We start from the raw sequence: 22,853 nt of genomic DNA, 5'->3' as shown, positions 1-22,853 counted from the left end.
TCCCGCGAGCGTTAGCCAGGGAAAGACAGTTCCAGAAACATGCAGATCAAAACAAAATGTTGTTGTCTGAAGATTAGTAGGTTATGAAGTCTACTTCTAAACTAGAAATGGCCAACTGATAGTCTTTGAAACAATTTCATCTTGCTCCCAATGGCTAAGCAGTGTTTCCGCACTTGAATGTTGTATCTCTTGTTTGGAGTTGTTTGGATAACTATGGGACCTTGACTACTTGATTTTATTAATTTTATTGTGATGCTGATTGTAATGAATGAAGCCCCCAGATCACTCTCTATAACTGACTGCCTTAATCAACCTTTGTGCCTAAAAGAAGAGCCCATTCCTAAGCCTGGAACATGATGGAGATTACCTTCCTCAGTTTCCGGATGAAGAGGGTCAGGAGAAGCCAGAAGAGTGTGGCTGCTAAACCAGTGCAAACCAAAATGATAACTTCGATGTTGGACTTTTCCTCAGAGCCTGAAGAACAAACATTTGATTAGACTTCAGCTCAATCCTCCAGGCTTCATTATGTGCCGCGTCCCACTGTTGTGATGAAGAGGAAATTTCACCAGGTTCTCCACATACACAAATGACACCTGCTGAAATTCCCTTTTCAATACATCTGTTAAAGATGCAGGAGCTCTGTCCTCCTTTCCAAATGGTCACCCTACTGATGGAGCCAGTCAAGTATTTTCCTCTGGTGACCTCACCTTTTATTTTGATAAATGCCTGGGTGCTGTCCTGGCCCATTTCATTCACCGCCTTGCATTTGTAATGTCCTTCATCATCCTTTTTTACTCGCTCAATCACCAGGGTGTTGTTTTCCATGGAAATCCCTGCGGGAATTGGATTGAGAATCATTTCAGCAAGTGAAATGTTTTCTAGGAAGCGAGCTCAGAGTGTAATTGGCTCCACAGTTCACTGGCAACATCATGCAGTGGAAGCAGAAAGGCAAATGAGACCACATGCAGCAGCTTTCCCCTGCATCGGACCAGTTTTATTTATTCTGAATAGCAGCAACTCTCCAGTAGGGATGCAGGAGGAATTAATTTCTGTTCATTTTTGATCAGGATTTTCCCAGCCCACACCGAAGACAGACTCAGATGCACTCTGTGGTCAAAATCCATTCGTCCGAGCTTGCAATGTTATACGTGGCCCACAAGGAACGCATCTGACAGCATGCGTACAGTTGAAAAATGTGCATGAAAAAAATGCCCAGCTTTAAAAAATGCCCACAAATACTGGCCATTGTCAGGGTCAAGGAGCAGGATTATGTCCCTCAGTGCACTCTCGTGTTGATGGACATTTGGTTTTCATTTCTGCGAGGCTCTGCTCTTGAGGTCACTGCTGTGGTGACTACCTGCCCTCCATCCTGATAGTGGGTGGCCCAGCCCTCAGTGACGGGGATCCCGCTGTGAGCTGCACTCCCCCAGGTCCTTGCAATGTACAAGCGCTCTCTCTCTCTCTCTCTCTCTCCCACTCTCTCTCTCTCACTCTCTCTCTCTCTCTCTCTCTCTCTCTCTCTCTCTCTCTCTCTCTCTCACTCTCTCTCTCACTCTCTCTCTCTCTCACTCTCTCTCTCTCTCACTCTCTCTCTCTCTCTCTCTCTCACTCTCTCTCTCTCTCTCTCTCACTCTCTCTCTCACTCTCTCTCACTCTCTCTCACTCTCTCTCACTCTCTCACTCACTCACTCTCTCTCTCACTCTCTCTCTCACTCTCTCTTTCTCTCTCTCTCACTCTCTCTCTCTCTCTCTCTCTCTCTCTCTCTCTCTCTCTCCACATGCATCTCATCCTTCATAATGTCAGGGCCATTTTGCAAAGCCACAGGGCCAGCCTTGAGGGACGTCTCATATATATATATATATATATATATATATATATATATATATATCATATATATCTGTGGACATCGTATATCTTGACTTCAGCAAAGATTTTGACAAAGTACCACATGACATTCTGATTAACAAACTAGCTAAAAGTGGGCTAGATGGAACAACTATTAGGTGGATTCACAGTCGGCTACAGAATCTGACTCAAAGAGTACTTATCAATGGAACCTTCTCAAACTGGGGAATGAGTGGGGTACCGCAGGGCTCAGTCCTGGGCCCAGTGCTCTTCAACATTTTTATTAATGATTTGGACAAGGAGGTGCAGGGAACGCTGATCAAATTTGCAGATGACACCAAATTGGGTGGGATAGCTAATACCCTGGAAGACAGAAACAAACTTCAAAGTGATCTTGATAGGCTGGAGTGCTGGGCTGAAAACAACAGAATGAAATTTAATAGGGATAAATGCCAAGTTCTACATCTAGGAAATAGAAACCAAAGGCACAGTTACAAGATGGGGGATACTTGGCTCAGCAATACTACAAACAAGGATCTTGGAATTGTTGTAGATCGCAAGCTGAATATGAGCCAACAGTGCGATATGGCTGCAAGAAAGGCAAATGCTATTTTGGGCTGCATTTATAGAAGTATAGCTTCCAAATCACGTGAGGTACTGGTTCCTCTCTATTCGGCCCTGGTTAGGCCTCATCTAGAGTATTGCGTCCAGTTCTGGGCTCCACAATTCAAGAAGGACGCAGACAAGCTGGAGCGTGTTCAGAAGAGGGCAACCAGGATGATCAGAGGTCTGGAAACAAAGCCCTATGAAGAGAGACTGAAAGAACTGGGCATGCTTAGCCTGGAGAAGAGAAGATTGAGAGGAGACATGGTAGCACTCTTCAAATACGTAAAAGGTTGTCCAGCTGCCTCTTGAAGGCCTCTTGGGTGGGAGAGCCCACAACCTCCCTAAGTAACGGGTTCCATTGTTGTACTGCTCTAACACTCAGGAAGTTTTTCCTGATGTCCAGCTGGAATCTGGCTTCCTGTCACTTGAGCCCATGCTTCCGTGTCCTGCACTCTGGGAGGATCGCGAAGAGATCCTGGCCCTCCTCTGTATGACAACCTTTGAAGAGTGCTATCATGTCTCCCCATAGTCTTCTCTTCTCCAGGCTAAACACTCCCAGTTCCTTCAGTCTCTCTTCATACGGCTTTGTTTCCAGACCCCTGATCATCCTCGCTGGTAGTGACAATGGTAATGAGAAGGCAGACTCACTGAGGGTGGGGCCCCGTTTAGGTGTCTTTCCCCAGGGCCCTCAAACGCCCAAAGCCACCCTTGCAAGCACATCAGAAGTAGCTACTCTGTCTCTACAGTGGAGAGAACAGCTCATCATCTCCCCTATTTTTGATTTTCCTTCTTAATTTCCCTGCTGCCACCGTCTGCATTTTCTAAGCAAATCTGTTTTGCTAAGGAGGTATCATTGCAAAGCAGGTACAATCCACTGGGGATGGCATCTGAAGGGGGGTAGATTTAGGTTTTGCAGCGTGTCCTGCCTGTGAATACAGCCGTTGTTAACATAAGCTGTGCATGTGAGTTACCAGGCGGAACGCTGAAATATTTACCCCGAGGTGTTTCTCCCCCCCCAAAAAAAAGATATTTTATTTATGGTTCCATTGGCTGGATGAGTTACATGTTTGTCCCTCTGGAATTATTTATGAAATTTCAGAAGCTGTAAAGAGTTTCTGCCCGGAACAGCCTGATCTGAATTATAGATGATCCTTTCTGCCTAACCCGAGAAAGAAAATTAAAGACACAGGAAGAGTCCCTTAAGATGACTGTAGGAAACCTGTCAAGGAATTAAAAAGAAAGGTGAAAATGTGCATCTTCACCTTATGTAATCACAGAGCCCCAAGGTGGAGACCTGAGTGGCAAATGTCCCCAACGGATGAAGGAGGGTATCACTTTTTAAGGCCAGCTGGCTTTAAAACTCACACGCCCATCTTCAGGCCTAGGGCAAGGACCGGTGAATCAGCCCTGCAGGTCCTCAGCATGAACTGCTGGAACTGAATGATGTACGAGAAGTTGATTCCTGTTTGCAAGCTATGTGGACGTTTCCCGTTCGCAACCCTGAACATGAAAGCGAGCGGGAGCATAATTCTCGGGAACTTTTTCACAAATTCCCGAGCTTGCATTCGGCTTGAAAATGCACACTCACGCCAAGTGCACACTTCCCAAAATGCACATTTCCCACCCCCCGAAAATGCATTTTCATACTTCAGCCTGTCGGGGAAAAGTGTGCATTTGGGGTGTGTACTTGGAAGAATGCTCATTTCTTTTGTGTTTGAAAATGTGAGCTTTTCCTGTTCCAAAAGAAAACAGAGGCTCCCCTTTGGGAGCCAAAACAGGGTGAGGTGAGCATCAAGAACAGAGAGCCCTGAACAAGCTCCAACACTGCTCGTTCTCTAGTCCTTGGTGAAAACCTAATTCCTTCTCTAGGGATGTTGGAGGAATCTGTTTAGGGGTGGGGCTTTTTGAGCTTCACTTAGTTTGCCCCCTCCTCCTGGACATCAGTCCATTTTACTTGAACTGGCCTGACTTGATCTGCACTTTGTGAATTTCCCCTATTTCTTTTTATTTGCCAGAGATTCATATAAATTTTGGCTGCAATTTGTAAATGCCCTCACAACGACGTGTAGATTCCCTCTTGGGTTGCCCCCTCCTCCTGGACATCAGTCCATTTTACTTGAACTGGCCTGACTTGATCTGCACTTTGTGAATTTCCCCTATTTCTTTTTATTTGCCAGAGATTCATATAAATTTTGGCCTTATGTGGCGATTGAGACCTTTTGCATGCAAAGCAAGTGTGCTGGCACCAAGCCACACCCTCTCCCAAGTGTGTCACAGACATCGATCAAGAAAACAGCAACCGTGCCAGGCACATCCAACGTTTGGGCCACACTGGCTCACCTGAAGCAGCAGCAATCGGATAGCCATTTTTCAGCCAAGCAATAACAGGTTTGGGTGTCCCATTTACTTTGCACTCCAGAACAATTTTCCCACTGATATTTACTTCTGAGTCCGTAAAGTTCTCCATAATGTAAGGTACCATCTTAACTGCAAACAAAAGACAAAGGATGCTTTTAGTGGCAATGTCCTTCATTTCCATTTTCACACAAATGCATTTTCCCTCGTTCAAGAGAAGCAAAAGACAAAACAACTGGAAAGGAGGTATGAAGTCTGCATCCACAGAAAAATATTACGAAGCCTAAAATGCAACCAAACTAGAAACGGACATCTGCTAAAGCATAGACACCACTGAACTTTTTAATGTAAAGATGAATGAGGACCCTCCAAAATATCGTATTTGAAGGAATACAACAGAATACCAGGCATGGTTGCAAAGGAAAGCTCAACTAGTGTACTAATTATACAAGGAAGAAAGCAAAGGAAAGCTCAACTAGTGTACTACTTATACAAGGAAGTAGCAGCCAGGCACCTCTCCATCGTGCCTGGGTCCAGCTCCAGCTGAGAGCTCCCTCCCTCCTGCTACTAACTGTCTCAGCAGAGGCCACCAGTGAGGGAGGAAGCAGCAGCCAGGCACCTCTCCATTGTGCCTGGGTCCAGCTCCAGCTGAGAGCCCCCTCCCTCCTGCTACCAACTGACTCTGCAGAGATCACCAGTGGGGGAGGAAGCAGCAGCCAAGCACCTCTCCATCGTGCCTGGGTCCAGCTCCAGCTGAGAGCCCCCTCCCTCCTGCTACCAACTGTCTCGGCAGAGGCCACCAGTGGGGGAGGAAGCAGCAGCCAGGCACCTCTCCATCGTGCCTGGGTCCAGCTCCAGCTGAGAGCCCCCTCCCTCCTGCTGTCAACTGTCAACTGTAACTGCTGAACTTTGCAACTAAGATTGTAGTGCCTGAATTTCCTTTCCTTTCCCCCATCCTCCTCCCTCCCTCCCAATCCCCTTTCCTTTTGTGTCATGTCTTTTAGATTGTAAGCCTGTGGGCAGGGACTGTCAAGAAATACTTTTGTAAGCTGCCGTGAGAGCCTTTTTCGGCTGAATGGCGGCATAAAAATACTTAAATAAATGTGGAGAATGTGGATAGGGAGACATTTTTCTCCCTCTCTCATGAAACTAAAACCCAGTGGGGTCATCCCGTAAAGCTGATTGGTGGGAGTTTCAGGGCAGATAAAAGGAAGGACTTCTTCACACGGCACATCATTAAACTATGGAATTTGCTACCACAAGATGTAGTGACGGCCACCAATTTGGATGGCTTTAAAAGAGGGTTAGAAGAGAAGGCTGCCAATGGATACTAGTCCTGACGCTTAGCTGCTACCTCCAGTATCAGAGGCAGGCCTATATGCACTAGTTACTGGGGAACATGGGTGGGAGGATGGTGTTCCACTGTGTCCTGCTTGTGGGTCCCTGGCCGACAGCTGGTTGGCCACTGTGGGAACAGAGCTGGACTAAATGGACCTTTGGTTTGATCCAGCATGGCTCTTCTGACAGTCTTATGTTCTTAAGTGGGTGTAACATGTGCTGAATACTTCTGCTCAAAGCACTTTCACATTCCATGGGGCTGGGGTATGTCTGATACTGTCATCAGGGGGGATTCTACACGTTGTACTGAGGGCGCTTCCATATGCCCCCAGTGCCCCCCCAAACGATCATGTAACTTGCCTGGAGAAGAGATGAGGAAGAGGCGTCCTTGACGCCTCCACCCACCTCCCTCCTCGCCGGCCGGGTCGGAGAGCTTGGCGGAAGAAGGCGCCGAGCTCTCCGACCCGGCCGGCGAGGAGGGAGGTGGGTGGCGGCGGCAAGGACGCCTCTTCCTCATCTCTTCTCCAGGCAAGTTACACGATCGCTTTGGGGCTGCACTGGGGGCGCATGGAAGCGTCCTCAGTACGACGTGTGGAATCCCCCTATGAGAGCTTTCAAAGAGCCCTTGTGATGCACTTGTTTTCTTTGACCTTTTCTTAAGATGATTCTAAATGCTGTTTTCTAAATATTTTGTATTCTACTGATGTTTTAGTTGTTAGCTGGTTTTTTTTTTTAATTCATGGTTGATTTTGTAGGTAGGTTTATTGTTTTCAGTATCATGACATGTGTTTATATTAAGTTCTGGAAGCCACCTTGAGAGAGTTTTTCCCCAGGAACCAATTTTATCATAGTGGGTGGGCCCGGACCCCAAACAGATGCAACAATGACGTGTACAGACTGAAAAGCCGGCTGTAAAAATCATAAGAACTTAAGAAGTGTCCTGATACTGGATCAGACCAAGGGTCCATCTAGTCCAGCACTCTGTTCACACAGTGGCCGACCAGCCATCAGCCAGGGATGAACAAGCAGGACATGGTGCAACAGTGCCCTCCCGCCCATGTTCCCCAGCAACTGGTGCACACAGGCTTATTGCCTCGAATACTGGAGACAGCACACAACCATCAGGGCTAGTAGCCATTGATAGTCTTTGCCTCCAGGAATCCAGCGTGAACATGACCACTAAGCTAAATTAATTTGTGATATGAGCTGGGTTGGAGAAGAGGCATGGATTTCTGATGCCAGGGAATGTCTTCTTCTTCTTCTTCTTCTTCTTCTTCTTCTTCTTCTTCTTCTTCTTCTTCTTCTTCTTCTTCTTCCTCTTCCTCTTCCTCTTCCTCTTCCTCTTCCTCTTCCTCTTCCTCTCCTTCTCCTTCTCCTTCTCCTTCTCCTTCTCCTCCTTCCTGATTTTCTCCTCTGTTGCCTGTGTCTTGTGATAATGAACCCACGGGATCTAGCACCATCGGGGCTTTTCATCTGACTTGCTTTGACCATCGCATTTATCCACCAAAGAGCTGAAAGCCTTTTTTCTTTTCTTTTTCCTTCCCCGTGGGTAAACAGGCTGAATAAACAGTATCCTCTTTGCTCATCTTAGACCTATATACAGTGGGAACTTCATTTCGTTTCATGCCGGATGAACTGTCATGATTTCCAAGCACTTCCAAGGGCCCTGCTGGCTGGCTGGGAATGATGGAAGTTGCAGTCCGAAACATCCAGGAGAAGGTTAAACATCCAGGAGTCAGGTTGGAGAAGGTTAGCCTCATTTTAGGAGAACATAAAGCCACTGGCCCAATTTTATGGGGAGCGGCAAAATCACAACAGCTCCTAATACCAGCCAGTGGAGCTCTTGTGCCAGGGCACGGCTGCTTCGCTTGCGTCGTTGCTGGAATCGAGCACTAAAACCAATGAATCTCTAACAGGAACAACCAAGAATCAATAACCGTTTCTTAATCAGACCATTCAAAGGAGCCATGCAATCTTCCCAAACTAGCCATTACCTTTAATACATTGCATTTTGTGTGTGTTCAAAAGTAAGAGTTGGGAATGTAATTTGTATCAGGACCATAATATGGGGTTGTGGGAAGAGGAGGGATTTAACCCTTCTACCCCCTTGTGGTCTTGATCCAGATTTGAGGTCCTTTCATAGGAAAAATGGTGGCTTTCCCCCATGCAAATTACAAGTGTGCCTCCCAATTTGGATTAGGACCATGGTGTGTGGGTGGGTGGGTGGGAGATAAAGTCCCCTCCCCTTCCCCTTAGTAAAGCCCTGATCCAGATCAGATCCGCCATACGGGCTTTTAAGTAGGAAAAAAAAATAGGTGTGTGCTATACATTAAAGATAATGTTTCAGACTCTATTTTATTTATTTATTTATTTATTGTAGCACTTTTATCCCGCCCTTTAGCCAAAACTGCGCTCAAGGCGGCTTACAAAAATATTTCATAAGACAGTCCCTGCCCACAGGCTTACTATCTAAAAAGCACGACACAAAAGGAAAAGGGATTGGGAGGGAGGAGGGAAAAAAAGCAAATTCAGGCACTAGATTCTTAGTTGCAAAGTTCAGCAGCTGCTTCCTTTCCCTTTCCCTCTTAATAGTCTCCTACAGATCCAGGCAGGATGGAGGGATGCCTGGCTGCTGCTTCCTTTCCCTCCGATGACCTCAGCAGCGACAGTTGGTAGCAGGAGGGAGGGGGCTTTTGGCTGGACCTGGACCCAGGAACGATGGTTGCCATGAGTCTTGAGAGGTTGAGCCGACGTTGCTGCATTACTCCTTTGTCAAGGCAATTTCTCCTGGAAAAGAGTTGAACTCAAACGACATTGGGAAGAAAGGGGTCTCTTTTTCTGCACATCTCTTAGCTACTAGACCCAGCAGGTTGACACTTTAGCCACTGTGGCCCTAACTACTGTTTGCCCCACAGCAGTCGAACGACTGAGTGGCTTCGACTGTTTCAAGGCTCTGCCAGAGGGAAGATCCACCCCCTTTCCAAAAAGCTCCAACCACACAGCTAAAATATTTGCAATCAGGTGAACGACAGATGCGGCTCTTTGAAGTGAAGAGTTTTCCAGTACCTAGCTGCAGAGAATAACATCCTGAAAAGGAGAGGGCTGCTGCCGTAAAGCAGCTGAGAAAGCTAGAATTGGATTTTCCATTTGCTCTGCTGGAGGAATTCTCTCTGACCCAAAGGAAGGTGCAGCAAATCAAGTAGCCAGCTAAGACGCTCCTGCTCCATTTTAACCTTGCTCTTCATGTTTTAATCGCACAGGCACATGTGGGCATTGCTTCTCGCTTCTTCCATTATCCACAGTTCTGCAATGCAGCTGGCAGGGGGGGGGGGGGATTTGTTTGCGATCCAGGATCCTTCTGGCAACTTATAATGAGCTGAGCACAGGCACCTGCTTGGTATTCTTCCACATAATTGGCGTAAGAGACAGTGGACACCAGAGTGGAACTGATCACCATTTTGCACGGGGGTCACGATGCCCCCATAATATTTGTTGGGTGAAACTTCAAAGGCTGATGATGTTGTTGATCAGTTGAGGATCTCCATTTTTACCTGCTTTGCGGTCAGGTGGAGAAATTATTTCTGGTTAATATCGTGCCAAAAAAGATGTGGGTACCTTGCTGTTTATAGACTTTGGTCAGCTCCTTTAGAGTTCTGACTGGTTCTGGCTGAAACCCAGATTAGATTCACTGCCCCACTGACATCGGAGCCACCAGCCACAACTGCATAGTAGCTATATGCTCCTTCCAGATTCAGAGGCTACCAAGTCAATCAGAGCAGCTAGAAATGATGGTTGTGGTTTTTCATGTCCTGTCCTTAGGGTTCCTCAGAGACAACTGTCCAGCCCATTCTGCATAACGTGATGCTTGATTAAATGGAACCTTGGTTGAATCCAGCAGAAATTCTCTTACATTCCTACATCCTTGCACACTCGTTGCCACTCCTAATTCTAGAACGCAACTTACCAGGAATCCATAGTGGAACACCAAGAGCTTGAGAAAAACACTGTTTTAAAACAAAACAGAACAAAAACTATCTACCCAGGACTACAGAAAGAAGGGAATATTCAAGTATGGGGCAAGCCACACTGCTTGACTGGCAGCCCGCATGTAATCTGGCGCTCAACAGTATTTCCGCATCAAATCCAAGAGTCCCAAACCCTGCCTGACTTACCTTTGATGCTAAGCATGGTACTTTTCTCCAGCCCCTCAGTGCTGTTCGGATGCCTCCGAGCTCTGCATCGGTATAACCCAGCATGGACCTGCGAGACGTTCTTAATGTCCAGCGTCAAGGAGATGGAATAGTTGTCCACATTCCTCCGTGTGAAGGCGTCAGGGATTTCTCGCAAGGTGGGGTCGTACCAAGAGAGATGAGTGTAGACGTACTTGGTGGACTTGCAGATCATTTGAACGTTGCTTGCTACAATGGCTGTGACTTGTGGAGCCGTCTGCAGGTCAGATGGCACTTCTGGAAGAAAGGGGGGGGGGAAGGACACATACAATAGGTAAAACTGTCAGCCAAAACTAGGCTGACAGGTATTACCCAGAGGACCTTCTCTTCTGCTGCTCCCAGACTGTGGAACGGCCTGCCGGAGGAGACTCGTCGACTTAAGAGTCTTTTAGCATTTAAGAAAGCTATAAAGACTGATCTATTCCGGCAGGCCTATCCAGTGGAATTTTAGTATGCTTTTAGTATATGCTTTTAGGATGTTTTTTAGGAAGTTTTAACAATGTATACTATGTTTTTAATCAGTATTTTATGGATGGAGAGGAGGGTAAGAAATATTATTATTATTATTATTATTATTATTATTATTATTATTATTATTACTACTACTACTACTACTACTACTACTACAATGAACTTGAAATGCAGTGGGGAAGACTTAGCCGTCTTGTTTTCAGGCTGTTGAGCAACGTTTCGTAAACCAATGAAGTGGGAATGAACTGATGTAGTTTGACCTATGCAACGCTTTATAAAGGAGACCACAAGGCAACCACGTGTATCCGTGGCTGAACAACCTCCCCTGGGCCTTAAGCCACTTCTACTGTCTGCAAATATCTGGTAACTATATTTACAATTGCTCGGCTGAGCTAAATACATTTTTCCTCTACTGTCTTAGAACTGTAACATCTGCAGACTGGGCTTCCACCCGGCCCTCTGCCAGAGACATCTACCCCCCCTCCCCCACCACTCTATTTTTTTTTTTTAAAAAAAAAATCATCCCAAAGAAGAATGCTGTGGAACGTGAAAGCTTGCTCACTACTTTGGAGGATTTCGGTTAGCACCTCCATCCAACCCATGAATATATTGTTTCACTGTCTTGACTTGGATTTTATATGTTTATGTATTAATTTTATTTACGCCCAAATGTACGGCTTTCTTTTCTTTCTTTTTTAAAATGAAAGTGATTTACAATAGCACCACAATTAAATATTAAACAATAATCACATGATAAAGCACATTAAAAATCATTAATCCTGTAACCTTATACTCATGCACTTGGGAATAAGTCCCACTGAACTCAATGGGGCTTGCTCCTGAGTAGACATGCATAGGAATACAGTGTAAAGTAACACTTTACTTTTTACAAAGAACCTGAAAAGGGACCTGTGTGTTCTGCTAATGTTAGAGACAGGTCTCAAAAAACGGCAGCCTTTTATATTTCTAAAGGGGGAAGTAGTGGTTGGCTATTCATGTTCGCAGACTATAAGTGTCTCTCTCTATATTTTATTTTCTCAGCATTTTAACAGTCTATAAACTTAATTTTAACTTTGCTGTTTTAAATTTGTATTTTAAATTTGTGTTTCTGCAATGCTGCCGATTTTATTCAGGTCGTGCTTTTATATTGTATTTTATATCATGCTTTTATACTGTTTGTTTTATACTTTGAATAGTTTTAATTTTTGTGAACCGCCCAGAGAGCTTCAGCTATTGGGCGGTATAAAAATGCAATAAATAAATAAATAAATAAATAATCACGGTCCCTACCTCCATCTTGCTAAGATTATAAACGGCTCCCAGAAAGAAAAAAAGTGTTTGTGTGTGGGGGCTTGAAATCCGGTTCAAGAGACCTTGAAAGCTTGTGTGCTATTCTGTGACATTTCAGTCAGTCCTAATAATAGGTATTATGCTACTGTTGCTTTTGGATTCCGCCCCCCCCAATGGATCAATATGTCTACGTGCAAGTTTTGTCAACAACAAAAAAATACCCCATCATAAACTGAGATAAAACCAGCAGTAAAAATCTGAAAAAAAAACAACAGAGACAGACCATCATTCCAAACGATTAAGCAGATGGAAATGCCCTCCTCCAAAATAGGGTGAGGAAGGAAATTGAGTAGGTCGCTCTGGGATGACAGTTCCACAAAGTGGGTGCCACCATCAGAAAGGCCCCTTGGTGGACATGGATGATTAAGGCGATTTTTACTTTGGATCAACTGGTGGGGGCAGATGATGGGGGCAGAAGACGAGTTCTTGCCGTTTTCTATCCTACCTGCCAAATATGGCTTCCCAGTTATGGCTAAGAGGCAATACTTGCAATTGCAGCATGGGTGAGTATCTAGGTTTGGCCTGGCTGCTTTTACAGCACCAGAGTCTTAGAATCATAGAACAGCAGAGTTGGAAGGGGCCTACAAGGCCATCTAGTCCAACCCCCTGCTCAATGCAGGAATCCACCCTAAAGCACCCTAAAGTTTTCATTGTTATTAGAAGCACTGACTGAGTCTGGTCCGGCAAAACCACTGACAATCTATGCCTATAAATGCTTGCTATTGCTTTAAGCAGGAATGGAATAGGGAATCAGATTGTCTCATTCAGCCTAATTAGTGGATCACCACCTTGCTGTCTATCCCTGTCGTGTCTCTGGATCTTAGGCTGTGACTTATTCAGCAAAAAACTTTGTTTCATGTCTATTGGGCACTAGAATGCCCCTTTAATAAGGATGGGAGCTGAAGTCCAAAACATCTGGAGGGGACCATGATGGAGAAGGCTGTCCTAAAATAGTGTCTCTAGCCACATACTATCTCTTGCCCTGTTCCAACATTCAGATGCAAGTATGGAAGAGTTGAGGTCAGGATCAGGCTCCTGCCCTACGCATAGCCAACCGAAGGTCTCAAAGAAGCTACGTACGTGTAGCTCAGCCTCCCCCAATCTTCTGGGCTCTCCAGATGTGTTGAACGACAACTCCCATTATTTATTATTACTATTATTACTATTATTTGTTATTATTAACGTTTAGTAGCTCTGGGATTCCCTAACGCAAATGCTGAAATGTGCTGTTGAGGAAACACAAACTGCCACCATAAATCAAAATGGAAGTCTGGTTCGATTTGTTTTTACAAGGAATAAATTGGCCTTAATTTCCTGTCCTTTGCATAGCAGTGTGCACAGTTTAACGCTTCTGTGCTTTTGTGGGTTCTGCATCCAAGCTTGCAGAAGGCAGCGATCTTGCTTATGGTCAGAACCAACACTGCCTCTGCTTTGTCAATCGGAGACAATGCAGCTCTTTTTAAGCTTCACGTAAACATGTCAGGAATGGGCGGGAGGGGGGGAACTGCCTGGGGCAACTATTTGTAGCTGCCCCCATTTGAAAACACAGCAGCTAGTCTTATCTAAGGTGTTTTTTGTGTGAGGCTATCAAGTTAACCCCAACAGGCATGATCTCACAGTGCAGTCTTCTCTGCCAGCCCCATTGAAATGAATCAGATCTGAGCAGACGCCCATTCATTTCCATGAGGACCCAGTGGAGGCTGGTGACTCTGATGTCAGTGGGGAAGTCAGAACCAGCCAGAATTCTACAGGAGCTTTCTAGCCTCCTTCATATGTTATGTGGGTGAAGAGGGCTCCATGCAGAGAAGTCAAAGTAGGGTCATGTTGCTGACCTTTCCCCTGACCTCACATGCCTTCCCACAGCCCAACATCCATGCATAGAACTCTAGACGTGTAGGCTTCCATGCACTCTAGAACACCAGTTCTCATAGGCTTCCAGATCTCATTGGCCTCCCTTCTTCAGATGTCCATGCTCAATGTCTGGGATGGAGCCAGGTATAGCCATGACATCAGGGGCAGGACCAGCAATGAAGCCCTGCTTCTTCTTCTATGTGGAGAGTGCTCCTAACCCGTATAGCCTGATGGCGGCTACTGTCACATCCTGACATAGCTATTCCTGTTTACAAATAGCAAGGAATGCAGCTGGCCATGGCTTCCAGGGAGCATGTACACATGGTACCAGGTGCTGCAGGTGAACTCTTGGTGTGAAGGGACCACGGGAGTCAAGCGGATTTCTTACCTGAGACATAGAAATTGAGCTGTCGTTCTTCTGTGCCAACCTTGTTGGAAGCCACACAGAAATAGACTCCCGAGACGTTGCTAGCTGTGGTTGCCAGGGTGCTTATGACCTGTCCAATGGGGAAAGAGAAAGACAATGTGGTTGCGTTGAGTTTTCCTGCCCCCAAAAATCCTCCCACTCTATACAAAAGGTGCAATTGCCTTGTTTTTGTTTTAGAATACAACAGACTCGGCAAAGGACATTCCAGTAGGGCTTTCCCCCTTATAGAATCATAGAATCATAGAACAGCAGAGTTGGAAGGGGCCTACAAGGCCATCGAGTCCAACCCCCTGCTCAATGCAGGAACCCACCCTAAAGCATCCCTGACAGATGGTTGTCCAGCTGCCTCTTGAAGGCCTCTAGTGTGGGACAGCCCACAACCTCCCTAGGTAACTGATTCCATTGTCGTACTGCTCTAATAGTCAGGATGTTTTTCCTGATGTCCAGCTGGAATCTGGCTTCCTGTCACTTGAGCCCATGTTTCTGGGTCCTGCACTTTGGGAGGATCAAGAAGAGATCCTGGCCCTCCTCTGTGCGACAACCTTTTAAATATTTGAAGAGTATTCATCCATCATCATTTTGAAACTGCCCAAACTTTTCCTATTGTTGATTCCTCTCTGGCTAAAAGAAGGCTGCAGACATGCTCTGAACATCATAAGCACCGTACGTGAAACTTCCAGCGAATCACACCGCCAAATTAGATGCCACAATAGGAGAATGTAACGATTCTTTACAAGAACCAGAAAATCCATGCTGTAACAGGGCTGCTCAAGCATGAACAGCTGCCATAGGCAGATCAAGCAACCATATAGGAATAAGCTCCACTGAACCAATGGGGACTTACTTTTGAGAAGGTATGTGTATAGGATTGTGCTGTAAAGTTTTAACTGATCTATCAGTGGTAGAGACTGGGGGGGATTCTACACGTCGTACTGAGGGTGCTTCCATGCGCCCCCAGTGCGGCCCCCAAAGCGATCATGTAACTTGCTTGGAGAAGAGATGAGGAAGAGGCGTCCTTGCCGCCGCCGCCACCCACCTACCTCCGACCCGGCCGGGTTGGAGAGCTCGGCGGAAGAAGGCGCCTTCTTCCGCTGAGCTCTCCGTCCCGGCCAGCGAGGAAGTAGGTGGGTGGCGGCGGCAGCGGCAAGGACGCCTCTTCCTCGTCGCTTCTCCAGGCAAGTTACACGATCGCTTTGGGGGCGCACTGGGGGCGCATGGCAGCGCCCTCAGTACGGCGTGTAGAATCCCCCTGGTTGAATAACTCTACCCACTCCACCACACATTTCAGAAAGAAAGAAAGATCAAGAGGAGGAGGAGGAGGAGGAGGTGGAGGGGGATGAACGAAAGAGCAAGAAAGACAAATAAATTATCCTAGTACATATGGGTAGCGTGCCACAGAGCTTAAGAATATCTCAGGGAACACATTTCTGAAAAAAAAGCTTGCCATGTGAAGTCAAATTATCTTGAATATTCTCCCTGCTAGGAATCACTTTTTCATTTGGTAGCCAAAAGCCCCTCAGAGTCCAGAGTCCCAGACTAACTGTGTATTTTGCTTTCCAATTTTGCAGCTCAGCTTAGCTGCTACTTCTGTCACTCTCATAAGCAATACTTTGTCCTCCCTGGAGACGGGGTGGTATCACTGGGTTCTATCTCAAAACAAGGTAAGAACTACAATTTCAGGGACAATTATTCATGCAGATATTATATCCGACATCCTTCCATCTGCAGTTTGCATTGCTTCGACATTTCCGCAGTCCAAACATTTTCATTTCACCCGGAAGATCCCGACTCGTTTAAAACTATCTCAAACCAAGAACCAATCCACAGACTCACAGCAATGCGTCAACGCGGAGCAGCCTGACCAAGATTGAGAAGAGTCAGATTAACAAACGTTTCTCATCAAACATGCCCGTAAACAAGGTTGTCACGACCCAAGAATGAAACTACGGGTCAGTCTAAATGCGCCATTCAATGCCAGTGATTGGGCATCTCCACACTCTTTCCTTTCTTTCTTTCTTTTTAAAGTAAAAGCTGGCATGGGGGTATTTTAACACTTCCTCTCTCTGCAGATTTGCCAGTGAAAGTCACCCCTCTCCAATAGTGCTATTTTTCCCTGGAGCTGCTAACAGCCACTGTATCTCTCAGGCAAAACCATTTGGTTAAGACCATTGGCTTTCGGGAATGGTTAATCTGGCCCACACAAGGCAAATACCTTCTTCCAATGATGCCTTTTTCAGATTCCCAGACGTTTTCAGTGTAAATCCTATAAGGCTTGTCGGTGTTAGCTAGGGTGACCCTATGGAAAAGAGGACAGGGCTCCTGTATCTTTAACAGTTGTGTAGAAAAGGGCATTTCAGCAGGTGCCATTTGTATACCCGGTGAAATGCCCTCTTCATCACAACAGTGAAAGCTGCAGGATCTCTGCCTAGCACGACCAGATACAAAAGAAGGCAGGGCTCCTGCAGCTTTCACTGTTGTGATGAAGAGGGTATTTCACCAGGTGCTGCAGGCATTTAAAGGACACCTGCTGAAATTCCCTTTTCTACAAAACTGTTATAGGTACAGGAACCAGGTCCTCCTTTCTATAGGGTCACCCTAGAGTTAGTAAAATATGTTGAGTGTCTTCTTTCTCAAAGATGTCAAGCATCTCCTGATAACCTACAGGGCTCTGTTTTGCCCAGTGGATGCTGGTGGCTCCACTGGGACTTTAGATTTCTGACTGGTCCTGACTGAAAACTGGAGTGGATTCACTGGCCCACTGACATCGGAGCCACCAGCCTCCACTGATTTTGCCTGATGATCTCAAGCTACCCCCTTCTGAAACAAATATTCCTGTTGAACACAGGGCTTTCAGCATCAGAACTTGTAGCCCGCTCCCCAACTGGTGCTCTCCAGATGTGTCAGAATGCAACACCCATCATCCCCGGCCACCATGGCCATGGGGAATAATGGGAGTTGCTGTCGAACATATCTGCAGGGCACCAGGATGGGGAAGGTTGACGTAATTCTTTCATGTTCTAGCCAGCCTTGTCTTCGTATAATGCTTTGATGTGTAGAAAAGCATCTCTCAGGATATTTTCTTTAATATCCTACACTAAGCGGGCACAAGATGTTCCCTTTCCCTCTTCATAAAACATTCACCTTGAATGCATTTGTAGCAAGAGCTAAAGCTGAATTTTTCAAGGGACGCATTGAAGATTCACTGAGCTTTTGCCCTTCTAGCTCTGCAAGGAAATAAACTTCAAAATCTGATCTCATGTGAATTTTTGCATTGCAGTGCGAAATCTCTCTCTCTCTCTCCTTTTCCTGCCAGATTAACAAGGTAAATTTCATTTATTTACTTATGCTATTTGTATGTCACCCCATAAAATAAAGTTATCTGGGAGGCTTTCATACATACATACACACACACCCCTAAAACATTTGAATTTCTTGAGAATTGAGGCAACAATCCTTTGTGCCCTTACTTGGGTGAGAGCAAGCACTATTGAACACGGTGAGACTGACTTCTAAAAAAAAAAAAGTACCATTATTGATAACATATTTACACTTGCGTAAATGAAAAGCTAGCCCTCAGCAACATACGACATGATCAGCAAAACTTGTAGTTTGGGTCTGCCTGGGGTTGATGGTGAAAGTTGCTCTGTTCAGCTAATGCAGAAATGTACTTTCCTCAGCACTTAACAGAATTAAACCATCTTTGCTCAAGGAATTGGGCTGCAGCTAGTGGTTTGAATCAGACAAAGGGGGATTCTTCACGTCGTACTGAGGGCGCTTCCATGCGCCCCCAGTGTGCCCCCAAAACGATCGTGTAGCTTGCCTGGAGAAGAGACGAGGAAGAGGCGACCTTGACGCCACCGCCGACGCCACCCACCTACCTCCTCGCCGACCGGGTCGGAGAGCTCGGCGGAAGAAGGCGGGGCCTTCTTCCGCCAAGCTCTCCAACCCGCCCGGCGAGGAAGTAGGTGGGTGGCGGCGGCAAGGACGCCTCTTCCTCGTCTCTTCTCCAGGCAAGCTACACGATCGCTTTGGGGGCGCACTGGGGGCGCATGGAAGCGCCCTCAGTACGACGTGTGGAATCCCCCAAAAGGTGTTTTGATTTTCCATGCATCTTGCAATTGACCTGTAGGATAATTGGGTTCATTACGGACATGACAGATCCATGGAAGAGAGAAGAACTCTGTGTGCTCTAAATGACCAGGGACAACACCCTGACCAGGCTGTCCTCTAAGTTTGGGGTCCTCCAGCGATGTTGCACTGTACTGGTTGAGATTTGCCGTATTGTCTTTTAGCTGAATGGAGAGGGAAGGTAACACGACAGATTCTGCTTTAAATGGGAATAATTCTATGAGTAGGCAGCTAGTAATGTTCATCACCCCTTGGTTTGGAATTCTAACATCTGCAAGTTGTAATGCTTGTACCTTAAGAACATCAGAAGAGCCCTGATGGATCAAACCAAGGGCCCATCTAGTCCAGTGGTCTGTTCACACAGTGGCCAACCAGTTGCCCCTGGAAAACCACCAGCACCCTCCTGCCCACATCCCCTAGCAACTGGGGGACATAGGCTTACTGCCTCTGATACTGGAAGTAGCATAGAGCCATCAGGACTAGTAGCCATTGGCCCTTTCTAAACCATCATTTTTTGGAGGGATCATCCCTGTGTGTCCAAATGATACACAGGGGATCCTGGGATCAGGGAGGGATGACCCCTCCATTTCCCTGGGATAACTGAGACCTCAGTTATCTGGGTTTTACATGTGGTCCCGGGACGACCCCAAAGATCGCGGGCAGTGTGGGTGCCCATCCCGGCTTCTTCCCTCTTCCCTGTGAGTAGCAGGGTTCATCAGAGGAAGGAGCTGGGATGGGGGGAGTCCAGGGCCATCAGGGGTGGGGTGGAGAACAGGGTCGGGCCTTTTTTCTTTTTTCCCTACCTTTTAATTTTCGCTGGAGCGCGAGAGTGCTGCAGCTCTGTCCCTTTAAAAAAAGAAATGGTGTCCACGACCGGCGTGACACCCATGACATCGTGCGGCCCGTGTGGACTGAGGGCGATGATCCTGGAAGCAGGTAAGTCCGGGATTGCCCCCCCTCTACACCCATAGGTGTAGAAAGGGCCATTGATAGCATTTTCCTCCAGGAATTTGTCTCACCTCCTTTGAGAGCCATCCGAATTGGTGGCCCTCACTAGCTCTCATGGCAACGAATTCCATCGAGTTGTTCACTGGTTTGGATTTTTCCTACAAGCTTCGAAAGAACTGCCGCCCCATCACCCACTTAATCTGGCTTTAGTTTTGCTGGCAGCAATGGCAAGGAGGGGTGGTGGTGTAATAAACCAATCAACCAATACAGCACCATGTACATTGATGGTGCTATATAAATAAATAAATAATAATAATAATAATCACCAGTAAAGAAGAGCTGTAGGCATATATGAGCGAAAGGCCATCAGCTCTCCTTCCCACCCACCCACGGCAGTGCTGGGCCTCCAACGAGTGACTTAGGGCAGCAATTCCACACTTTATGTGACTCAAATATTTGGTGCATGGCACTGTCTGCGTTACCCGCTGATGATATTTTGCAGCTCGTGCAAAATGCAGCGGCCAGATTGATTTCGTAACCACAATACCTGAAGGAACGCCTCTCCCGACGTGAATATACCCAGTCACTACGTTCAACATCTAAGGCCCTCCTCCAGGTGCCTACTCCGAGAGAGGCTCGGAGTGTGGCAACGAGGGATAGGGTCTTTTCGGTGGTGGCCCCCAGACTATGGAACGATCTCCCTGACGAGGCTCGCCTGGTGCCAACGCTGCTATCTTTCCAGCACCAGGTTAAGACTTTCCTCTTTGCCCAGGCATATGGCAGCACATCTTAATCACCCACATGTTTAGTTTTTAATCGGTTTTTAATGCTTTATGTGTGTATGTTCTGCGTTTTAGAATTTTAAATTTTGTATACTTGTTTTTGTCTCAATTTTAGAATTTCTGCAAACTGCCCAGCGAGCTCTGGCTATGGGGGCGGTATATAAATATAATAAATAAATAAAATAAATAAATACCATACCTACATGACCAGACTTCTTTACACTTTTGGTTGCACATTTCTGCGAGGACAGACCCTGGTCTAAAGTGGGTTCCCAGACACATGTAAACAGATGCTTAATGACGCACAGGTATTTGGACAAGCGTACGTCTTCCACGCTTCCCATGTTTGTCTAGGAAATGAAGGTGAAACATTGGCATGCAGGCACCAAGCCTGTTTGTCACAGAACTGCTTTTGGTTGCAAACAGCTCTGAGTCCAGAAATTTGAAGGATTTCAGTGGGGAAATGAAAGATTGAGAGTGATTATCTTTTAATAAGACGAATCCCCCCAAATGATTATGCACCAGCCTTTCGCTCAAGCTTTCTTCTTCTGGGTAAAGCCAGGAGATCAAGAGTTCAGTTATCTTGGCAGTGTCTTCAAAAGAGGTTTTACTTGCTTGACTGCTCAGGTTCTCTTTCAGTTGCCAAGAAACTGATGCCACACATCACCTGAATATAACATTGGACAGGCATATGTAAATATATACCAGTATATCTCCATTAAAAACCCAAATCCATAGTGGAAGTGGATGAAAACGGTCTGGCTTTCAGCACTGATTGTTTCTTTGGGCCACGTTCCCTGACCCTCCCCTCCCCTCCCCTCCCCCTCCAAGATATTAAAAGGGATCCAAGCGATCCAACCCCCCTCTCCACTTTACACTCAGCTGCCCCCAACAATCAGCAAGTCACGGCGGGCAAATAACCTGCACAGTCAACTTTAAGCCATTTTTTGCGCCTTTTAAAAAGTTTGCAAACTCTTTTTCTGTATATTCCCCCCAAAAAACCTGTCTTGCTTGCAAATAGCCCTATTTTACTACGTGAAAAGCACAGGAGCACAAACTTTGCAACTGGTGTATACAAGAGAGACCCGGGACAGGATATGCTCCTTTTCGGGTTCCAGCTCCTTCGCAGGCATGTTCTGGTGCAGGTTCCAGCCAGCCAGCCTTCTTTAGAGAGACTTCATTCCATGCCCCCCTCCAGGTTTTCCAGACCCCGCCCCACTTCAATAGACAGTCAGCATCCATGCCCATTGAAGAACCTCGATCATTATTGGGCTGTTTTTGGGTCCCCCCCTTCCTTTGGGGCTTTCTCCTCTAATTTGTTTTGTACAAAGCCTGACGATGTCTCTCTCTTGTGCGTGGATTGTGCCATTTTGGCTACCTAAGGATCCACGTTCAGAGAACGATGTTTGCTATTAGAATATATATATATTGGCGATGACAGCAAAGCTCTCTCCAGTATGAAGGGCTCCTTAAAGAGAATAGTATCTTCCCTGTTCCAGGTAGGTGCGGTGAATAAATTGGCTGCAGGAGCTTAATAGTGACTTCTAAAAAAAATCAGCAACTCCTCGTTGCCATGTACTTGACAGATCTAGGGGATAATTGAATGATACTAGTGTAATCCTGCTAATTCTGTCTTCCCACAACCCCCCCCCCCTTTAAGGCCCAGTCAGTCTCCGACAGCTGAACAGTTTTCCACCCACTCCTCCTCCTCCTCCGCACCCACATTGCCTTGCTGAGAGTAAGAGAAAAAAATAGTTGGGGAGTGGGGAGCATTGAGGCTGTGGATCTGAAAAGCAAGGAAGCACACCAGTCCTGTCTATTTTTTCCTGGCTCTGGTTTACTTATTCGGAAGAGCAGTTCAAGGCGTGCGCCTTCCACACTTGAATCTTTGCAGGACGATCCTGGAGGCCAAGTTCAAAGGCAGTAGAGCAATGTCTAGTTCACACATGATGGATGAAGCTACCCTTCCAGGAGAGACAGCCAAACCAGACTGACAGACATGGACATACAAACAGAGGTATAGATTAACGGCTGGGTGGTGTGCATTCCAACACACAAGAAGCAGGCGCAAGAGTCATCTGAACTGACTAGTCTCAAGGCCGAGGATGTTCACGTCTCTGCATGAATTTCATGTGTGCATCCTCCACTTTTGGAAGCTAGTAGAGGTGAATGAGTCAACTGCGCTTGTGGCAAACAGACATTTCTCCTTATCGTGCTATAGCTGCAATGGCCATTCACACATGCATGTCAACACTGCAGTGACTGCCGTGATCATCAAAGTCTGGAGCAGGGGAAGGTTCTGCTCTGTCTACAGCAGCTTTCCCTAACTTGGTGTCCTCCAGGTGTTTTGGATTGCATGTCCCAGAATCCTTACATGTCCCAGATTCTGGGAGATGTACTGCAACACATCTGGGGGGCACTAGGTTGGGGAAGGCTGGTTTAGAGTATGACTAGGAATCACAAGTTTTTGCTCTGTAAATATTTTTCGTGAGCCCAGAACCCATCCTGGCACTTCTGATTCA

The 22,853-nt window shown here is 46.3% G+C and overlaps 1 protein-coding gene across 2 annotated transcripts in view; it reads right to left on the bottom strand.

The window, feature by feature from the left end:
- LOC134409211 (vascular endothelial growth factor receptor kdr-like) overlaps positions 1–22,853 on the bottom strand; it is a 238,648-nt gene that overhangs the window by 57,815 nt on the left and 157,980 nt on the right. For both annotated transcript variants that reach the window (XM_063141839.1, XM_063141840.1), the window contains exons 12-16: positions 14,435–14,543; positions 10,318–10,611; positions 4,793–4,939; positions 708–833; positions 368–474 (exon numbers count right to left, since the gene is read on the bottom strand). In XM_063141839.1, coding sequence (XP_062997909.1) covers positions 368–474; positions 708–833; positions 4,793–4,939; positions 10,318–10,611; positions 14,435–14,543 — 783 coding nt within the window. The remainder of the gene's footprint in view (positions 1–367; positions 475–707; positions 834–4,792; positions 4,940–10,317; positions 10,612–14,434; positions 14,544–22,853) is intronic.

Source organism: Elgaria multicarinata, chromosome 15 (assembly GCF_023053635.1).
Source record: "Elgaria multicarinata webbii isolate HBS135686 ecotype San Diego chromosome 15, rElgMul1.1.pri, whole genome shotgun sequence".
In the NCBI taxonomy this organism is placed as follows: domain Eukaryota; kingdom Metazoa; phylum Chordata; class Lepidosauria; order Squamata; family Anguidae; genus Elgaria; species Elgaria multicarinata.
The sequence above is the reverse complement of the archived record's forward strand: the minus strand, read 5'-3'. Positions and strand labels throughout refer to the sequence as shown.